The 22,128-nt window shown below is 37.7% G+C and overlaps 2 protein-coding genes across 5 annotated transcripts; both read right to left on the reverse strand.

Annotated features, from left to right (window-relative positions):
* Window positions 1–5,782: 5,782 nt before the first annotated feature.
* urahb (urate (5-hydroxyiso-) hydrolase b) lies at window positions 5,783–7,590 on the reverse strand. 2 transcript variants are annotated; one of them, XM_056740230.1, is made up of 4 exons: window positions 7,349–7,590; window positions 6,458–6,612; window positions 6,219–6,351; window positions 5,783–6,134 (listed from the first exon to the last, which is right to left on the reverse strand). In XM_056740230.1, exons 2-4 carry the CDS (start codon window positions 6,592–6,594, stop codon window positions 6,045–6,047), a joined length of 360 nt encoding a protein of 119 aa, XP_056596208.1. In that variant the 5' UTR covers window positions 6,595–6,612; window positions 7,349–7,590; the 3' UTR covers window positions 5,783–6,044. The 2 variants fall into 2 exon arrangements, with proteins under 2 accessions (XP_056596208.1, XP_056596207.1); XM_056740229.1 differs by having other exon boundaries at window positions 5,793–6,134; window positions 6,219–6,354.
* A 230-nt stretch (window positions 7,591–7,820) lies between these two features.
* On the reverse strand, window positions 7,821–22,121 carry si:dkey-234i14.2 (heterogeneous nuclear ribonucleoprotein C). Of its 3 annotated transcripts, none has more exons than XM_056740440.1 (7): window positions 22,022–22,121; window positions 20,733–20,808; window positions 12,347–12,504; window positions 11,021–11,134; window positions 10,406–10,545; window positions 9,931–9,973; window positions 7,821–8,416 (listed from the first exon to the last, which is right to left on the reverse strand). In XM_056740440.1, the coding sequence occupies exons 1-6, from the start codon at window positions 22,035–22,037 to the stop codon at window positions 9,938–9,940; spliced, it is 540 nt and encodes a 179-aa protein (XP_056596418.1). In that variant the 5' UTR covers window positions 22,038–22,121; the 3' UTR covers window positions 7,821–8,416; window positions 9,931–9,937. The 3 variants fall into 3 exon arrangements, with proteins under 3 accessions (XP_056596418.1, XP_056596416.1, XP_056596417.1); XM_056740438.1 differs by having other exon boundaries at window positions 22,001–22,053; XM_056740439.1 differs by having other exon boundaries at window positions 9,926–9,973; window positions 22,001–22,053.
* Window positions 22,122–22,128: the final 7 nt, after the last annotated feature.

Raw genomic sequence — 22,128 nt, forward strand, 5'->3', positions numbered from 1 at the left:
CGCCTGTAGGATCTCGCGGTGGCGCATCAAAAGCCTATAATCTTTGTATTTTTCTATTGACATTTAAAATATGTTTTACTGATTGTTTTTAATGATGCTTCATTAGTGAATATCTCTTCAGTATTGAACAACTGGAATTTAAGACGATAAAAGCGTCTGCTAAATGTAAATGTAAATGTAATGCTCGGAGCAGATTTGGGTAGAAATGGCTGCACCTCTAAATTAAATGTTTATTACCGTTATCGCTTCATTTCTGCATTTATGTCTGAATTTATTAGTTTTTTTATTCATGCACTTTATTTATATACTTCATTAAGTCATTAGTCTCGAACAGGTTTGCCCCGCTCAGTGACGCACCGCCTGAGAAACCTGCTGAAAGTGCCCTAGTGATCGGTGATTCTATTGTCCGGAAATTTAACATAGAGACACCAGCCACCATAGTCAAATGTTTACCGGGAGCCAGAGCGCCTGACATCAAGTCAAATTTAAATGTGCTGGCTAAGGCTAATCGTAAATACAGTAAGAATGTTATTCATGTCGGCACAAATGATGTTAGACTCCGTCAATCGGAGATCACTAAAGATAATATTAAAGAGGTGTGTGAGCTCGCAAAAACGATGTCAGACACTGCAATATTCTCTGGCCCCCTCACTGCTTACCGTGGTGATGAGATTTATAGCAGATTATCATCACTAAATGGCTGGTTGTCTGATTGGTGCCTGCAGAATAATATAGATTTTATAAATAACTGGAAGAGTTTTGAGGGCAGACCTGACCTGTTGAAACGAGATGGTCTCCATCCCTCCTGGGATGGGGTTTCCCTCCTCTCTAGAAATTTGGCACACAGTCTTAATAATGCTAAAGTCTGACTACCTAGGGCCCAGGTCAGGAAGGAGACAGAATGGCTTAACCAACTGTCTGCATGCCGTCTCGCGTTACAGAATACACAAAATATACAACATGTAATAATCCCTTTTTACAAACAACATAAAATAGAGACTGTGTCTGTCCCCCGGATTAGCAAACATAAGATATTGCGTAAACCTCTTGAAAGTAATTTAATAAACGTTAAACAAATCAAACATGAACAAAATACAGATAATCAACAGTTACGACTCGGATTGCTTAATATTAGATCTCTCTCAAATAAAGCACTTTTTGTTAACGATTTGATAACCGATCATAAAATAGACATGCTTTGTTTGACAGAAACATGGCTAAAGCCAGATGATTTTATTACTCTAAATGAATCCGTTCCCCAAGATTATTACTATAAACACGAGCCTCGTCTAAAAGGTAGAGGGGGAGGTGTCGCTGCACTTTACAAGAATTCTTTTATTACCTCTCAGAAGTCTAATTTTAAATACAATTCTTTTGAAGTCATGGTACTTCACGTATCGACACCTAATACTAAGGACAAAACATTTTTAAAATTTATTCTAGCTATTGTATATAGGCCTCCAGGGCACCACACAGATTTTATTAAAGATTTTTGTGGGTTCTTATCAGAACTAGTACTGGCCGCAGATAGAGTCCTTGTCGTCGGTGACTTTAATATCCATGTAGACAATGATACAGATGCCTTGGGACTGGCTTTCAAAGACACTCTTAACTCCATGGGCGTTAGTCAACATGTGTCAGGACCCACTCACCTTCGTAATCATACTTTAGATTTAATACTTTCTTATGGTATAAATGTGGACGATGTTAAAATCGTTCAGCATAGTGAAGACATTTCGGATCATTATCTGATATTATGTTTGCTTCAATGGCCTACGGCTGCAAATCAAACTCCTTGTTACAAATATGGTAGAACGATTACTTCAACTACCAAAGATGCGTTTCTCGATAATCTGCCTGAATTGTATAAAATATCTAGCATGAGTAAAAACGTTGACGAATTTGACACTGCTACTGAAAATTTTAACACTACTTTCTCGGAAGGGGGGCACGGTGGCTTAGTGGTTAGCACGTTCGCACCTCCAGGGTTGGGGGTTCGATTCCCGCTTCCGACTTGTGTGTGTGGAGTTTGCATGTTCTCCCCGTGCCTCGGGGGTTTCCTCCGGGTACTCCGGTTTCCTCCCCTGGTCCAAAGACATGCATGGTAGGTTGATTGGCATCTCTGGAAAAAATTGTCCGTAGGGTGTGAGTGCGTGCGTGAGTGAATGAGTGAGTGTGTGTGCCCTGCGATGGGTTGGCACTCCATCCAGGGTGTATCCTGCCTTGATGCCCGATGACTCCTGAGATAGGCGCAGGCTCCCCATGACCCGAGGTAGTTCGGATAAGCGGTAGAAAATGGAATGGAATGGAACTTTCTCGGAAATATTAGACACAGTTGCTCCTCTGCGTTTAATGAAAATTTAAAATGGCAGCCCAACACCGTGGTATAATGAACACACTCGGACTCTAAAAAAAGCGTCTAGGAAAATGGAGCGCAACTTTAAGAAAACTAATCTAGAGGTATTTCGTATAGCATGGAAGGATAGTACTCGAAATTACAGGAATGCAATAAAAACGTCTAGATCCGCCTACTTTTCATCACTATTAGAGGAAAACCATCACAACCCTAGGTTTTTATTTAACACCGTGGCTAAATTAACAAAAAATAAGTCTACAGCGACGTCAGATTCTGATTATCAGCATAACAGTGATGAATTTATGAACTACTTCACGAGTAAAATCCAAGATATAAGAGAAAAAATTATAACAATGCAACCTGTAGTGAAATCCCCTGAACAAACTAACTACAGCACCCCTAAGGAGAAATTGCAATTATTTTCTACAGTAGATCACGATGAACTGTCTAAAATCATAAGATCATCTAAATCAACAACATGCATGCTAGACCCTATACCTACAAAACTACTGAAAGAAATGCTCCCAGAAATTATAGATCCTCTTCTCAGTATTATTAACTCATCTCTGACATTAGGACATGTGCCTAAAGCATTTAAGGTGGCTGTTATAAGGCCTCTTTAAAAAAAAAAAACTCGACCTTAAAGAACTAGGGAATTACAGGCCTATATCGAATTTACCTTTTATATCTAAAGTTCTGGAAAAAGTAGTTTCTACTCAATTATGCTCCTTCCTCCAAAGGAATGACATTAATGATGAATTCCAGTCTGGATTTCGAGCATGTCACAGTACAGAGACTGCTTTGATCAGAGTTACAAATGATCTGCTTTTAGCGTCTGACCGTGGCTGTATTTCGTTATTGGTGCTGCTAGACCTCAGTGCTGCATTTGACACCATTGACCACAGCATACTTCTACATAGACTCGAAAATTACGTTGGCATTAACGGAATAGCATTGAAATGGTTTAAGTCTTATTTATCCGACCGTTTTCAATTTGTAGCAATAAACAATGAGGTGTCCCGCAAATCACAAGTCCAGTACGGTGTACCACAGGGCTCAGTCTTAGGGCCTCTGCTCTTCGCATTATACATGCTACCTCTAGGAGATATAATAAAGTGACACGGAATTAGCTTTCACCGTTATGCTGATGATACTCAACTTTATATTTCCGCGAAGCCTAATGAAGCTCAGCAGTTTCATTGAATAAAGGATTGCATAGTTGACTTAAAAATGTGGATGAGTAACAATTTTTTACTGCTAAACTCGGACAAAACAGAAGTGCTACTTACTGGACCGAAAACTGCAATGCGTAACAACCAAGAATACTGCTTAACGATTGACGGATGCTCCATAAAATCCTCGTCATCAGCTAAGAATCTTGGTGTTGTATTCGATAGTACTTTTGAAAGCCATGTCGCCAACACCTGTAAAATTGCATTTTTCCATTTTAAGAATATATCTAAATTACGTCATATACTGTGACTGTCAGATGCAGAGAAATTAATTCATGCATTCATGACATCAAGACTACATTACTGTAATGCACTTCTAGGTGGTTGCCCTGCGGGCCTATTACAAAAACTGCAACTGGTTCAAAATGCGGCAGCGCGAGTTCTTACACGTACAAAAAAGTATGAGCATATAACCCCGGTTCTGTCAACCTTGCACTGGTTACCTATAAAGCATCGCATTAACTTTAAGATCTTGCTTATTACCTATAAAGCCCTACATGGTCTAGCGCCGCAGTATTTGAATGAACTTCTATTGTATTACAGACCTCCACGTACATTACGCTCTCAGGCGTCCTGTCAGTTGGTAATACCTAGAATTTCAAAATCGAGTGCAGGTGGTAGATCCTTTTCTTATCTAGCGCCTAAACTTTGGAATATTCTTCCCTGCACGGTCCGGGAGGCAGACACACTCTGTCAGTTTAAATCTAGACTAAAGACTCATCTTTTTAATCTTGCATACACTATACCTCCATAATATTAATCCTCAGAGGATTTAGGCTGCATTATTTAGATCAACCGGAACCAGGAACACATCCAACAACAAATGATGTACTTGTTGCATCAAAGAGTGCAGAACAGTACTCTACTCTCAGCCAGTCTTGTCTCTTTGTTCCAAGGTTACCGCAGGATGCAGTTCATGCCCAGACCTGATGGCAGAGCTGAGAATGGGAAGAGGTGACCTGAAAAGAGCTAAGAGGATAGAGCTGGATAAAGGACGCGACAACTTTGTTTTTCCTACAATATTTAAAATGCTATTAGATTGTTAATGATAATCTTAAATCCTTAATTTTTATATTTTATTAAGCCTTGTTGTGCAAGCACTGTTGAGCTTGTGCAGAGGCAGCAGCTTTTGCCAGAGGGGAACTGGAATCCCCTGGTTGGGCCTGGGTTCCCTGAGGTTTTTTTTCTCAATGGGAGTTTTGGGTTCCTCACCACCGTTTGCATATTGTTTTGCACTATCTGCCTGGCCGGGGGGGCTGCTTTCGAATTCATACTTGTATTCAATGTGTGTCATGTACAGCTGCTTTGTAACAATGAAAATTGTAAAAAGCGCTATATAAATAAAGTTGAGTTGAATTAGAAAACAAATATTTGTGAGAAATGTAAGGGAAAGATAATGATGTAATACACGGCCACGATGGGTGATGTTATTGATGTAAGGATGGATGAGATATATTTTGATATATCTAATTCAGTTTAAGAAAATGTTTATAGTTTGAATAAAAATGCAGAGGGAAATGAAAAAATTCCACTCGGGTGCTGAAATCAAAGTACTTTCCTAAATGCATTCTCACACACAGGATCCTTTATAAAAGCACATATAACTTTTCAGTCACTGAGGTCTCTATGTTATAAACATGTGTACCATAAATGAATGACGTAGACTACACCAGTTGCGCTTTAAACAGGGGGAGGAGATCGAAAGAAAAACTGGGTTTACCAAAGAAATCCTGCTCTACCAGGTTAGGTTCACAGAGTAAGTTACTATGGTTACTCTGTGTGGAGAGGGCATGGAAGTGTCGTCACTTTACCACGTGAGCAGGCCAGAGTGCACCCCCATGTGTGGCTAAACACTCAGCAAAACGACTGCTTACAAGGAAGGACAGCTGTCGAGTCCAGCTGCTTGTAATTTTAGCAAATAATTGCGTGTTTTAGTCCCCGTTTATCCTATTCTCCTCAGCCATTTTGGGAGCGATTCCCGACATGTTCAGGTGGGAAAGTGACGTCATAAGTTAGTCTCTTTTAGAAACAGGTTTTGCTTTCTCGGGTTTAACATACCTCACATTCTAAAACTGAAAACCCAGTTTCCCTCAATTCAGAGTTTTCACTAAACCATCTTTCCTGAAGCGGCCCCTGTTTTAACATTCTCGTAGAAATTACATTTTGATCTTTTGAGGTCAACACCATCATTTATTCCAGTGTGTAAACAAATGTAGTGCAGGCTACATTCTGGAAAGACAACACATCAATTTTATTCATCCAAATAATTTTGATTTATTACTTTAGATATCTGCATGTTGTTAAGTTTTTTGAGAGACAAGGATACACATTTATTCTAGTTTTCTACAATGGCTTATGAAAACAACAGCAGGCCAAATTTTGATTGGTCAGAAAGTGAAAAACAAAAGAGTTTTTGAGGTCTCAGTGAAAGTAAATGCTGAGTTGTGTTGTGTTGTCTAGCTCCCTCTGTAGGTGCTGTATGAATATCTGCTGAGGAGCAGTGGCAGATGAAACTTCTGGTCAGCATCAGTAATAGTGAAGACTATCTAAATGAAAAAGAAACAAACATTTATAGTCTGTTATTACACTCCCTCTACACTACGAATAGACTACGAGTCGTTCTGACAAACCTCAACATATGGATAAAAACTGCCCTGTTCCAAACTCTCCCAGTACTGGCCCGTCTCAAACCTCATCTTGTAGGTTCCTGGAGTGAAGGCATCACTGGTTATTAATCCTGGACAGCGTCCATCTTCATTTGTGCTGCTAAAATAATCAACAGCATTTGATTATAAAATATCCTGTTATTAGAGCTAGTTGAGCAACTGCATATGCATGATGGATTTATGAAAATAATTGTTGTACACACCCAACAGTGATGAGGTTCCAGAGGGTCATCTGAGGGTCCAGGCGGTGTAGACTGATGGCCATTCGGACAGCAGGGAGCCCATCCCCAGTGTTTAATACATGAGTCGTGAGCGGGCTGCTGTTATTCAATGGACCCATACCTTTAAACTAGTAAACCTACAGTGTGAAAAAACAAAAATGATAAACTCATGGACAAATGGAAAAATACATAAAAGCAGAAAAAAAAATCATTTAATCAGGATTTAGATGTATTGTGGCCATTCCAGTCCAGTGTCTGTTGAATGTCAAAACAACAAGCCTCAGGAGGGACATAAAGTCTTCCAACCGCGATGTGAAAGACTGACAGCATAACAAGACACATGAAAAGTGTGATTGGAACTTTTCCTAAATACATGTATTAATATTTTTAATTTCAAAGAAATACAGAGCATCTTTTCGGTTATTTTGACCTGTGTTTCCGGTTAATTTCCTCCAAATAAATGCAAATAGAAACAATGTTTGTGGTTGAAATTTGGGAGAATTGTTAGTAGTTCACAGAATGAAACAAAAGGGATCATTTCATCTAAACACATACCTATAAATGAAGAGTGTGGTTACAAAATGAGATAACTCTGTTTTAAAAAAGATCACGTTTTATTGTGTTTAATTGTTTTAGTTAGCTGTATTTTTTTGTTATTATTGCTAAAATCAAAACAAACCAACTGCAGTTTGATTGATATTCATTGGAATGCACAATAAAAAACATGATTTGAGTTATTTCATTTTGGATCCAAACTCAACCTAAATTCAGAAAAACTGAAAATAATTTTGAAATGTCTCTGTTTTTGTCTGCGGCTATATATAAACTGCAAAATTGTTATTATACTTTGTAAGTGGATATATGAGCTCTTACCTGTTATGTAGTCTGTATCATCTGACCGTGTTCAGACATACGGCTGATCTTTACTCACTGTCTGTGAATCAATGAGTTAATCAACAAAAACAAAACAGTGTAATCATACAGGGTAAATATTTGAGCAAAAATGTCTTTCTCATGTTGTAATATCCCGTGTGCTCATTTGTAAGGTATAAAGTAGTCTACTGTAAGGAAGATTAATCTGAATGTAGAATCATACGTTGACATTTAAAGATCCTGTCAGAGATGGACTTTGAGCTGTGGTTTTGTTTGGTTTAGTTCAGTGGTTTAATAAGTGAAGACCACAAGCAATGCTGCAGCAGGGTTAACTCTATTCAAAACATTTACACTGTCTTTATTTTGCAATGAATAAATGCAACAAAATGATACAAGCAAATCAACGTGGCATTCCATGATACAACAAGAAAAAGTAAATAAATAAATAAGTAACAAACAAACAAAGCGGAAATCAATTTGACCATTTTATGTATTACACTATGACATATTCATTTAGAAGAATTTATATAAATATCAAAATAAATTAACAAGTAAAAATTATGAAATATTTATACAATTTCCGTGATCAAACATTATTCTGAAATATTGTGTGAAATACTGTAGGTCTTCAAGACCCATTTAGACATTTGTCTAAACTATAAAGTGTGTTTTTGTGCATCACATGGCATATCGCTGTGTGTGAGCACCTTCTATCATCTTGATCTAATGTAGTATCTTCATTGACATGCTGTAAAAACATTAAATGTGTTGAAACGACCTGCTACATCATTAGTCACCTCAGATTCCAGATTTCAGATCTGGTAAACCGGATTCTAACACTTCAAGCTCAATAAATGATCAAAAGATTCTTAAAAAATCAGTCCAGCATTTAACAACTGACTCATTTTCATATATACAGAAATCTTTCAGCTCTGCGTTCATGTTGAGTTTAATTCCAGCAGATGATAGATGATGTGGAAATGCTCCATCTCCTCCTGTATTTCTTGTCTTCCATCTCCTCGCTTTGCTTTAGTAGTTCTTGAAACATCTTGTTTGTGAGTTTACAATCTGTCAGAAACAGCAACAATATATTTAGTATTGCAAAGAGCGGCATCCTATAGGTGTTATTTATTTAGAACAGTGGTTCTCAACCTTTTCATGGTGGCACCCCCCCATACTGTACATTGAGGATAGATAAGATAATGTGTAAAATATGTTAGATATAATTTATATAATGTATATTTATATATATATATATATATATATATATATACAGAAGCAAAAAATACAAGCATATGACAGATTGATCTCAAGAGATCAGATTATAAATGTAATTTAGAAACCATCACAGAAATTAACGGTTTAATGTTAACCATTAGCTTTTTGCATTAAAGCCATTACAAAATTGTAGCGTTTTGGACATTGTTCCAAAATGATTAATCTGCCAGATCATGAGAACAGTGTGCGTTTCAGTAATTTTAACACGAGCAAGGTAATATTCGCAATTTACAGTGCCCTATTATTGACGCCCATATGAGCAAAGACGGCAGTAAAAATAAATCTTATTTTATTCAGCGAATCACAATATTCCAACTTTTCATTGAAATAAAGAATTTGAAGTGGGGGAATATCACAATATGAAAAAAGTTCTCTTATAGACCCTGGTCACACTTATTGGCACCCTTAAAAATTCTTATGAGTAAAATATCTCTGTAGTAGAATAGGCGGGGCGAGACCGTGGTTCTAGTCCGGTGAGTAATTGTGAATGAGCGCCAGCTGTGCGCACACCGGGCTCGAATCACGTAGGAGATTGAGAGCATATAAAAGGAACGAGCGACCGGACCGTCGAAGAGAGAGGACCGGGCCCGAACTTGTGTTATGTTTGTATTTGTATTTATATTTATGTTTTATTCGCGGGCGGTCGTCCGTGAGGGGCCGTCGGCTGTAATATTACTGTATTAAATGTTTTGAATGTCTTCCGGTTCCCGACTCCTTCCTTCCCTTTTATGGAGATTTATTACAATCTCCCAAGTACATAACCATTGCTTTTTTTCATTTTCTTCACATGATGTTGAGAAACATGATGTTGTCCAGTCATTTGCCTGTTGAAAATAGCGCTTTACATCTTTAATAACTGTCAACAGGTTTAAACAGCCGTCTAAGTTCAGAAATATATGAAAAGGCACTTTATCAACACGCCACTCCCTTCATGTGCACTTTGAACTTATCGGGAGAGAGAGACTTGCACTTATTATTACAGTCCGAAAGACAAACAACATCTACCTGATGATGTGCTGCTGGACGTTTGCCTACTTTGTACTGTAGATATTAAGCTTTTGGGCGCAGCCTGAAATTGCACTGCGCAGGACTTACAATGAGTCTGCGCGGCCCCTCACGCACGCAGCTTTAGAAGGAATATTTTCCTCCGTCAATTTGCAACTGCGTTTCTCTGTGCATTCTCGATCAAGTTCCAAAGGTTGGGGTTTCAGGGAACCGTCGCGCCCCCCCCTGGAGTACCTCTGCACCCCCCTGGTTGAGAACCAATGATTTAGAACAACACACTGTTTGCATACTTACGCTACCTGATCTTCACATGTAGAGGAAATGTGATTCATAGCCATTAACCTACAGTATAGAAACAGACAAATGTGAGACATTTCCTTAAAATTCACATTCAAAGATTTATTTTATGATCCTTAAAATAGAGTGACTCTATTGTACACTGTACTGATCTGAACTAGTCTAAACTACTGGTGTTTTTTGTCCGTCAGTTTCTAATGGATAACATGAGGTACTGGCCCACATTTTATTCAACAACACAACAGTTGCATTATGGGACTAAAATCAATAATTAGGATGTCCTCTAAACCTTGTTTTCGATTGTTTTAACAATTCATTTATTTACGGTTGCATTTTAAAGGACCAGTTAATATATGTAAGGGCAGATTGATTTTCTACTACAACTGATTTAATTACATGTTATAAAGACATCATTAATCACACTGTGTCCCAGTCACTGAGTAACAACTACACATCAGCTGTTGTGTGTTTGTTTACATGCTGTCTGTCTTCATCACTGCTGTCTGCTGTCTGTGGACTCTGTGTCTCTTCGTCTGTCTTCAGAGGAGGGGTGTCACCGGATGACCCGTCCACACTGCTCACAGAACCGTGGAGCGGAGAGTACGCCACACCTCGCCCTGAGTATCAACACACAAACACACACAGGCAGTAAATGACACAAGGTGATCAAGGACAGAAAAACGGTCTTTCACAGCCTAACAAAGACGGATTATAGTTCTTTTAGGCACTATGGCTATGAGATATAACATCCAAAATAAATTTGAGGGCGTCTATGAGGCTTTTATTATAAGCAAAAATGATTTCCAAATGCACAATTAATACAAATGTTGTCATTTACATTTAGCTTTAATCCAGAGTGTCTGAAGAGCATTAAACTTTTTGTAAGAATGAGAATAGGTTGGTTGGCATCCAGTGTTTCACCTCTATTGATTTTCTGTTTAAACTGTGTGAAACCTCATTGCTTGTTCCCATTCGATCCCACAACCCTCAGCGCAAGTCTGTTGTCCCGTAGACAATGAATTATAATGGCCATTTACAGTAGCTTACTATGCACCAGGAGAGCCATTAAAGTCAAAGGCTCTGGGGTGTTACCTGATGACTCTTGTCTTTCTGGGTCCATCCGCTCCAGATTGTCCAGTAACCCATCTATCTGTGATTTAATCACTGTCAGTTCTTTCTTAATACACAGCAACTCCTCCATTCTTACTGCAGAAGACAAGAAAGAGTCATAGTAACCAAGCAATAACTTTTATATTCAGCATCTACAGAAGTGATTGAAACTGGTCCCTAGAAACCAGAAATTATTTTGTTTAGTATTATTTAAGTAGAAAGAGACATGGAAGTGTGGTTTTTATCATCCTGATGGTGTTAGGTCAGAAAGAGATAAACCTTTACTTTAAAAAAAATCTATAAAAAAAAACGATTTATCTGTTAACAGGAAAAACAGAAATAAATCATAAAGTTTTTTACTTAATGTGAAAAATTCTGGCGTTCTGGGGCGCCAGAAATAAACCAGAAAATAACAATTATTTTCTGGTAAAGTCTTTTTCTGTAATTTTATTTTTCTTTTAACACAAATTATATGTGGAAATCTGTTAACAATAACAGAAAAGGTTTTTTACAGTGTAGCTGTCGGGTTAAATTAAGCCAGCATACTGAGTTAACCCACATTCAGTCAAATCAAACACTTTTAAAAGCAAAAAGTAACAGTGCCTTCAAGTGATAATAGGAGATCATTCAGTGCCTAATTCTTGCCTATCAGCACCTCTGCTAATGTAATCCCTCTAATGATGGCAACTTTAATTCAACCTCTCTTTTCCCAATGTGATAATACCACTCGAACACCCCTCCAATCCCAGCTGGATAAAAACAACCATTCCAGCTCAGTGCCAGCCATTAAAAAGCGCTTTGACCTCCTAGCTACAAAGGCAAACTCATTCTACTGTCATCGGCTGGTAGTAAAAACTATTAGGGCTTGTAATAAAGCACTATAAACACTTCTTATTGGTTATGCACTATTAATTTGGTATAATTGCTTTCGGTGATAGGCTTGGGTTGATTATGAAGGGAGTAGTCCCATAGCGGATGGAGGATTTTAATGAAGAAACCATCTGGAGTTTGACAGAAGAGGTGCATGTCTGCACGCGGATATACACGCTCACAAATAACATGGTTACATATGCGACATACACCAAACACAACATCCTACATCATAACAAAGACACACAGTATGAACACTGCTGTATTAGTAGTAGAGTCAAGCAGATACTGATGGTGGAATGAGTAAATATTAAAGTGTTAATATGTAGTATTAACATGAGATCAGTAATTCATAATCAAATATATACTGTAATATCAAATTGCAACATCTCATCTCCTGAGCGAAAGAACAACAGATCATAGAGATGTGATTCTTACGTTGAGCTGCTCTGTTTCTGGACTTGTGTCTGCTCTGAGGTTTTTCTCTGCTTCTCCGCAGGTCTGTAGAAGCTGGAGATGAACACGGCTGTTGAAAGGGCGTGAAGTCACATGGGATGCTTGTCACAGAGATTGGCACGTGCTGGTAATCGAAAACCCTGTAATTGAAAACCAGTTAATGAAGCTTCACATTACAGTCTCTACAAATGTTACAACTTAATTCTGTGAGGATCACTACTGTCAAAAATGGACAGTTAGGATACAGTTTACATTGGTGGTATAGTTCTGTTCTGGCAAAAACTGCCTGTCCATCCATGCAGCCATCATGAACGCAAGCAGCGATACCCACCCACCCTTAGGGTAGACAGAACAGAACAAACTGATTTCATGACATTAGCTTCCCTGTGGCTCAGTGGTTAGGTCATGGCTCCAGTAATGCCAATGCCATGAGTTCGATCCCAGGGGATTGCACATAGTCAGAAACAAATGTATAGAACAATGCAATGTAAGTCACTTTGGATAAAAAATGTAAGTGTTACATATAATTCAATGTAATTGAGACTCATGAAGAGTAATATCAAAACGTCTCAGTACTGAATGTAAAGTTGTGGGGTTGGGGATGGAGGAGGGTGCAGATGAATTAAAAAAAAGGTGTGACAGCGTCATGTTTCTATAGGAGGATGAGCATAAACTGACGCCAGCTTGACTCACGTGACCTTCCAGAACTAACTCTATACGATTGATATGTGAGATGTTCCTGTTTTATATCTCTGGCTTCCATAAATGCATTTCTTTGATATTTGCATGATAACGTAAAAAACTTTAGATTAAGAAATGTGGAATTGAAAAGTATAAGTGATGCTATGCAATGTTTGCATTGCTTTACAAGTGTAAAACTATAAAAAGAAAAGCTCATTCACAGCGGCTCACAAACCAATAAAAACCTCCATTCAAAGAAAATAAAACTATTTAGTTTTCATCGTTTACTGATCTTCAAACCAAAGTCATTCCAAACCTGTACAACGTTCTTCTCCATAACATAAAAGAAGACTGAACCCCATTGACTTCCATTGTATGAACATAAAACCACTGAGACATTCCTTAAAATATCTTCTTTTGTGTTCCACATATAAAAGCACAACATGAGGGTCAATAAATAATAACAATATATATTTTTATTGACAGGTAACCAATCACTTTAATACAGAAACTTTGGAGTCAGTGATGTATTTTATTTGCTGAAAACTGAATGCAGAGATGTATCATTCTATAGCTCTCTTCTCAGTTAAAAGGTGGAAAGTCTTCCTGTGTAAACTCTGATTCACAACTCTGGGTTGTTATTGTCAGCTTCTGTCCTACTTCGTGTTCCACGGCTGAAGAAGAACATCACAGCTCATTATGTATTCCAGCCGCAGCCTCTGCATGATACATGCGTTATCTCAGTGGCACTTTATTGATCACTCTACGTCTCCAACTTTATTCCTTCCGTCACATCCTCGCCATACTGCAAACGCATCCGACAAAACCTGGCAACAAAGAGCTCTTTCAAAAATTGGAAAGCATTTATTTAAAGATTAGCAGGAGTGTCTATGAAATAAGATTCTTTTCCCGTCGTGCCCTGGGGCGGTGCGCTGCAGTTTGTGACCGGAGAGAGATATCAGGAGACTGAAGAAACCTGCTGCTGGTGTCAGAAGCATGATCGAGCATGCAATTAAGAAAAAGAGTTAAGATAGAGACCAAGAAAGAAGAATTAAAGGCACGCACAGACGGCACCACAGAGTTCTGCTCCATCGTTTATGAACTTCCACAAATCCTTATTCTTTAAAACGTTTGCTTTTTAAATGTTTAGTTAAATTGCTTTTTGTTACATACTAATGGGCACAAAACCTTAAAAAAAAAGGAATGTTCTTAAAATCTGTTTACCCACATTCTATTTTTATTACACTTTATGAGTAAGAGAATCAATAATGTATTCATTCAAAAGTCTGAGTCTGTGTGCATCTCCTGATGTTGTTGAATGAACTGAATGCTTGTTGTATGTTCCTGTATCTCATGGGTTCGAGCCCCAGGAAAACACATAAAAAATGTATCCCTTGAATGCACTGAAAGTTGCTTTCGAATGAAAGCATCTGGCAAATGCTTAAATGTTGATCTGGCGAGTGCATTGAGTGCACATTGTAGTGCATATGAGTTGAGAGCCGCTAGCATTCATGAATCTCATGCTTTGTGCCTTTTGACCAAAAATTTAACATTTTGCACAAAATATCTATTAAAATCATCTTATTATAGACACCTTTTTTATACTGTGGCAAAAAATCCATAAACCGGCCATGCATATTTACATGGCATCAGGTTTCTCACTTTAGTTGGCAGTTTCTCCAACTGAATAGGTTCAGAACAGACTTTTATGTGTCATTTTAGTTTTACATTCCTTTTGTTACATTCACCTATTGTGTTACACAGTCTGGTACATAAACAGTCGGTTGAGGTTTTTAAAGCAACTCGATATTGGGGTTTAAGGTCATTTTTTAGGTCATTTTTGTATATTGCACCTAAACACAACATGAACGTGAATGTTGTCCAGTGTGTTTCACACATCCACCAAACATACTGTACAAATGACACAAATCTGGAGAACATCATATTATGCACATTTTACAGATTAAAATGATGTCATCATTTACCCCCCCTCAAGTTGTTCCAAATCATATCATATTTATTTTCTTCTGTTGAACACAAAAGAAGATATTTTGAAGAATGTGGAAAAAACAAAACTTTTTGGGACACAACTGATTAACATAGAAGTTTTCTTTTTCCTTCAATAGGAACCATTTGGTTACAAACATTCTTCCAAATAAACAGGTTTGAAACAACTTGAGGGTAAAAAGTAATCAAGACAGAATTTTTTTTTTGGGGTGAACTATTCACTTAACAGAGTTCAACAGAAATGTAAGTTTAATGTAACCTCCCACTAATTAAATACATCACTACTGAACGGTATATGAATGATACTCTTCTGAACAACATTAGTCAAAAATATAACATGATAACACTTAATCAGATAAATAAACACTCTTTACTGAAAAAAACAATTCACTTAAAAAATAACTCAAATGCAAGCTTACGCAAAGCATGCTGGGATTGGGAACTAGAAATCCTCTGTCTATATTCAATTTTATGTTAACACAACGTAAAACGTGATGTGGCCCAAAGAGTGCAACGGCCAATTTCTCTTCCCAGTCCAGCCCTGAACACACCCACTTCAGTTATAGCAATAATTCATATTTTAGTGAAAATGTAATTACTGATATCAAAAATAGCAAATGTTACTGGTAGAAATGATATTCTTGATAATAAGAATTATAATTGTCACTAGTAAAATTTGAATTGTTGATATCAAAAATGCATATCCTGAGAATGATTAAAAGCTAATTCGGCTTGCCATGTGATCGACTGTTTTGAAAATCACATGGTTTCACAACAGTTTTGTCATTAAAAATGACAGAGCAAAAAGAGAGTATGAGAATAAAACACATAACAGGCTGGAATCAAGCATCGCAGCATGACACGAGTTAACCGCTCCAGCACAGCTCCAACCGAACGCCACAAAATCTAATACGCCATCCTGCTGTTCCTCACTCTCTCTCTGTGCTAAGGAAATTGGATCACATGACACACAGAGGGGTCTCTTAAAACTAATGAGATTTTCTTCTAAAGTGACAAGCTGATCTTTCAGACAAGCTTCATTATCTAGAGTTCAGTTGCTGTCTGGCGACTCACGGAGAGAAGCACCAGACGTATCCGAATCAAACGCTTCACTGTATGCAGTTTTATCAGAGGCTGCTGGTGTACATCTGGACACACTTCAACCCTCATTTGAATACAGGGATTGGCTGGAAGTGGAATACAATTGGGGACAGCAGGGGCGACAGAGACATCATTGGGCATTGATATCACATTTTATGAGGTTTCAGCTTAATAAAGAATATTGAATTGGCACGAAAGGTTGTGAAGTATGCTTTTTAGCCAGCGGCGCATCATTAGCACATCTGTTTGTTGTTTACTAAATTCGCTGCGTAAGTTGCCGCCGGACACATCGGGTGTGAAATGCTGCACAGGGGCAAATTTATTGAACGGAGATGATTGGCTATCGGGAATGTGGTGTAAATCTAACGAGGTTTTGTGTCGAGCGAGTCGAGCTCCTGTCATGAGACGATTGCTTCTTTGCTTAAGGGAACTCAGATTGATTGATTCAGATCGAGCGTTCACACCGGGGAAAAGGGGCTCGCAGAAATGAATTGGGATCATGGAAGAGGGATTGAGGTTAATGGCCCGGAGGGGAAATCTTTGCCGGTTTCAGCACAGTTAAAAATCAAAACAGGTCCATTTTAGATTAACGAGAAAATTATGACAACCCCCAGAGCTGAAGTGTAATGCTGAGTGCACATGAATTGAATTGTAGAAAGTAATGTCGCTGCCTTCGAATCGTGCGTGAGCAAACCTCACGGTGTGACCTGGGGGATCATAAATCATAACTTTTTACCAATAACACTGATGGAGAATTATAAGCAGCACGCTCAAACATTCCTGAGATGTGCTTTTGGGGATTAAAGATAAAATGGTAACATAATTTTTTTCAATAAGCATAGGCCTCCTTCAAATATGCATTACAGTACACAGCCTTTCTGTTCCGCCGCAACATCACTCGTGCTCAAGACTAAATAAGAATAAAGAATAATCTAGTGATTCATCTGAAAGAAGCATATTATTTATTTTTGTTAGTGATCGCTTTTCTTTCCTCTGATGTCGCTGTTAAAGTGGTATATTGGTGCTGTTCAAGTATTTTATGGCCCTGACAGGTTTTCCTGGATTCAACACACTCCAGATAGATTATCTGATCTATAGATAGGACGAGTGATTTATTTTGCTTTACAGGACTACTGTACAGTGATTAGGGAAGATATAGGGCTGCATTAGAACGGGATCAGACCGGGTCACATCACAGCTCGACTGCCGCAGGATAAAAGATTTGTACGATAGTGTCATTCCATTTCTTAAACGGAAACGGTGGTGCGGTTGAACACCCTGTTGTGATGACGCAAGTTGAACTATAGCAGCTGAGATGGCCATTCTAAGGGGCACACGCCGATAGCACCAGCACTGAGGGGATAAAAACTTCAAATGATTGCTTTTTTTAAAAAAAAACAATTGCGGCGTGTTTTTTTCAATTGTTTTCAATAGTAACGCCTTGGTGGACACGCGGCTTAATGTTCTTTATGAATCATTTTCGGAGCCTGATGAAATTCACTATAAATACGTGTTAAAATCTTGCAAAATAAATCTCTTCTAATAACTTCGATTGTTGCGTATTCAGAGCTGCAAGCAGACACATTTGAATGACTTTACTTGGACCCATTGTGCGAGCTGTCTCTTTAATACCACGTGGGTAACCTACATGTTAATGCTGATTGGTCTGACATTGTTGACACACCCACCAAACAAGAGAAAACGTATCTCAAACCCTGTTGCAAACCGTTTCCAAGAAACATGTCGTTCAACCCAGAAACCACAGCAAAACGTTGCGCACCGGTTTGAGCTTGAACATGCCCCAGGTGTTCACTTTCGTTTGAAACGCCCGTACAAATGGCGACCCCTTCGCGAAAGGCCCTTCAAGGGCACATAAATGCCGTTTGGAAAATGTGCCTAAATATGTAAACCCAAATTCTACATTGGATTGTTAGAATCTGGGAATTGTTCAATTGATGTATATAATTATTACTATAATTCAAGTATATTATTTGAACTATTATCAACACTGTAAACTTAAATTAATATATATATATTAAAACAAATCAAATAAGGCACAATGTACTGTATTAATATGACAGAATTTTCCGTATTCATTTTACAGTTGTTTTACCTGTACTTTACATTTTGCTCTGCATTAAATACAACTTTAACATTAACGGAAATGTCCACAAAATAAAGGAAAATAATACTGCTGCGGTAACAACAACCCTCGTCTGAATCTGACCGCAGGCGATAACCAATGAGACGTCAGATCCACTGATGAGATTGAAAATGAGAAGAAAGTTCCTGATGTGTGAAAACACTTAACAAGAGGCAAATAAGCACAACAGCTGTGTCAGTCACACAGAGCCCGGAGCCATGAGAGACGGCAGTCGATTCTCACACACATGACTGATCGAAGCCAAAGCCGCCCCTTATAACATTATGCAAATAACTGGAGTCAATTCCTGTTGTGTGTGTGAGTGCTTAAGAGCTGCTTGGATGCTTAGGAAAGTAAATGAGGTTAAATGAACTGTGAAACAGCAGTATTGATGCGGGAAAGAGTGGAACACAAGTGAAAAGAAGAGAGCGGAAAGAGCAAGATGCATTCAATGAATAATATTAAGACTAAATCTTGTACCTTTTAAACGTGTCCATTATGGGTAACTGGTAGATACGTGACATTCGATTGAGCGTCTGTGTAATCTTAACCTCAATAAACAGCCAGAGCTCTGTTTTAATAAACAATCTTCATCACCACACAGTTTTTGATGGAAAGGTTTTCTCACAGAGCACTGGCGCAGTATGAGCTTACAGATGGCCTGACAGCTTTCCCCTGATTCCCAATGTCTCTATGATATTCTGCTTCATTCAGATCTAGGACCAAAGACACTCTGAACCATAAGATTTTTTAAATCATTTATTCAACTGCCTGTTGTTCAAAACCCGTGTATGCAGAACACAAAAGAGGATATTTTGAGAAATGTCTCTGTGGTTTTGTCTCCATTTAGTGGAAGTCAATGGGGTCAATGTTGTTTTGTTAACAACATTCTTCAAAGAGTCTTCTGTTGTGCTCTGCAGAAAAAATAAAGTCATACAGGTTTGAAATGACAGGAGGATTAGATGAAAGAATTTTAACTATCAGCTAATGACTTGTAGTGGTGTGTTGTTCCCAGGGCATTGTGGGTGGTTGCTACACTGAAAAAAAACTGTTGGATTAACATGAAAAAAATATGTAGCAATATGTAGTTCACTCAGCATTATTTCATTATGTTCAAGTTTTGTTAAACAAACATGATTTTTATATGTAAACGTTTCATATTTTCATACTCAACATAAGTGTTTTAGTTAATGTAACTTAACATTTTCTAACAAGATATAAATTTAACCAAACATAACAGAAATTCTAATTCTAAATGTAACCGCCCACTACCTAAGCAAAGGCAACACTTTTCTAAACCAAACTTAACCACAAAACTTAAAACAATATTACAAACTCCTCTAATTCTCAAAGATAAATGAACATTAAAACCCTTACAAGTGTTTCTCTATACGGAAAAACACATAAACCAACACTTAATTAAGAAAATAACTCTCAAAATACAGTCTTACGCAAAGCATGCTGGGAAATATATAAAACCTCTGCCTAGTTGTAGCAATTTAATGTTAACACAACACAAATCATTTATGTAGTGCCAACATGAATGGATTAAGTTACATTACTGAACATGAAAAAATCATGTTGTGACAAAATTGTGAAAAAACTTAAATCATGTACTCACACTCTTGTCATTTCAAACCTGTGACTTTCTTTCTTCCCCAGAACACTCACAGAAAAAGAGATTTGGAGGAATGTTGGTAAGCAAACAGTAACGTCATCCACTTGCAATAGAAGTGAATGAGTGCCGCTCCTGAGATCTTTTGAAGGAGTTCAGATCTATTCTGAGCTCTTATTGGCAGATGCATTATTTAATCCACATTAATACAAAAAATGGTTTTAAACAACAACAAAAAGTGCTTTTCTATTGAGAGAAACTTATTTTCCACATTCTTCACGAACATATGCCCTCAGATCAGGTTTTTGAGGTCAAAAAAATATTCCAATCAAGTGACCCTAAACACATTTGAACCATGAGCAATAATACTAGCGATATGCTGTTATACCATAAATGATGTTCAAAAACAAAGCTCTGGAATTATTGTGTCAAACAAAGTTCATGAAGTTGCAGAGCAAAGAAAACTCAACATTTGTGGTTACAAGCCTCCTGGTTGATGTAATGGAAGAATCTACTGAAAGCTAGCATACAGCATTGAATCTTTGAATATTCAGGACTCAAGTCATATCAGTAGGCTAATAAAACCTGCTTTATTTTATTGGAGTGGATCGCTTCATGTCGGAGGATGAGATCATACGACCACGCCACCGAATTTTGGTTTTTGAACAAATGATTAAATAACAATACACAAAATGATGAAGTCAAAGACCTTCTATGTGAAACATAAATACGGAAAAAAATGAGTACATCTATCAATCGTTTTCCAGCGATACCTACAGAGTTTAAGAACAAATTACATTTCCCGTCAATGTTTGACGTACCTGTAAGGCTCACCGCGAGAACGCTTCACACCGGGTTTCTGTTTGCTGGGTCTCAGCACCCCCGTCATGCTCTCGTCTGAATGAAAAAGACATCACGTGTACAGTGTTGGGTGAGAGAGAAGCAATGAAGATCTGAATAATCCAACAATCCATCTGTCACGGTGACATGCACAGCATCACATGCTTACTGAATATCTGCATTTCAACATTAAGATGCAAAATAAAGCTCATATATCAGGGTGACAGAAAGAAGAAAATATGATAATAAGTTTTAAGAGGCAGTGGAAATAGTCTGTGTATTTAAAGAGAGAGCATCATTATATTAGTTGTTATTAGCCAACATCTGTTGCTTGGTTTGGGTTAATCACCTGTGTTTTAAAGATTTATATCTCTGTCACACTATTCAGTGCACTTTCACTAAGAAAGCATCATTGTCCTAGTGATAAAGGCCATTTAACAAGTAATGACCACATGCGAGTATATGTGCGTGTGTGTTTCTATCTGAGCAGCATGTCTGCATTAAAGCGCAAGTTTTTAAAGTTCAGGGTTTATCAATAACAACAACACTTTGAATAGCCTACTGTTTAAATCATTTACATAAAAACTGCAGAAAATCATCAACACAAACTGTCTAACATGACCTGATACGTCCAGTGTATGAACCATAACTGTGCAGTTGATGCATAAAGTAGAAACATTTGCCTCCTTTGACCTTCAGAAATGTCTTAAAAAGGTTGATTCAGGCAGATGAAGAACAGAAAGTATGTGATTCATTTCTCCTTTTCAACCCCACAAATTTACATAAAAAGTATTTGGCGTAAGGAAAATAATGTCAATTTTAATATTGTTAGGATTCTGTGACTTTTCGTGACAGTTAAAACACATTAGATAACCAAATTTTATTTTAAATTATTTGATAAACTATTCATAGAAATTAATTTATAAAGTTATACATAACGTGAATAAGTGTAAATCTTCAACCAAAGTCAACAATGCAAAAGCCATTACAGTCCTATAACCGGCTTAATTTTCAAGCAAATATCTGGATAAAATATGACCGCGACATTACTTCACAGTTTTTCTGAGATATATATTTCATGTTTAATAATATGTCGGCTGACACAACCAGTAAAGTTAAATATTAACACATAAAGCCCTAAAGTCTTAACAATACATTCATTATAAAGCACAATACATTTGACAATTAAACACATATAATATGAAAGTGTAACACAGAAAATGTCTCGCGCAGAAGGACGTGCACTTACATTGAATGTTGTGATGTTTACCTCTGAATGGGATCATTACAGTCTTCTCAGCATCCGAGTCTGTTCAGCTCCTCATCCTCAGAGAGAGAGAGAGAGACAGAGAGAGAGAGAGAGAGAGAGAAGCATCG

The sequence above is a fragment of the Triplophysa dalaica genome, chromosome 24, assembly GCF_015846415.1.
Source record: "Triplophysa dalaica isolate WHDGS20190420 chromosome 24, ASM1584641v1, whole genome shotgun sequence".
Taxonomy (NCBI): Eukaryota; Metazoa; Chordata; class Actinopteri; order Cypriniformes; family Nemacheilidae; genus Triplophysa; species Triplophysa dalaica.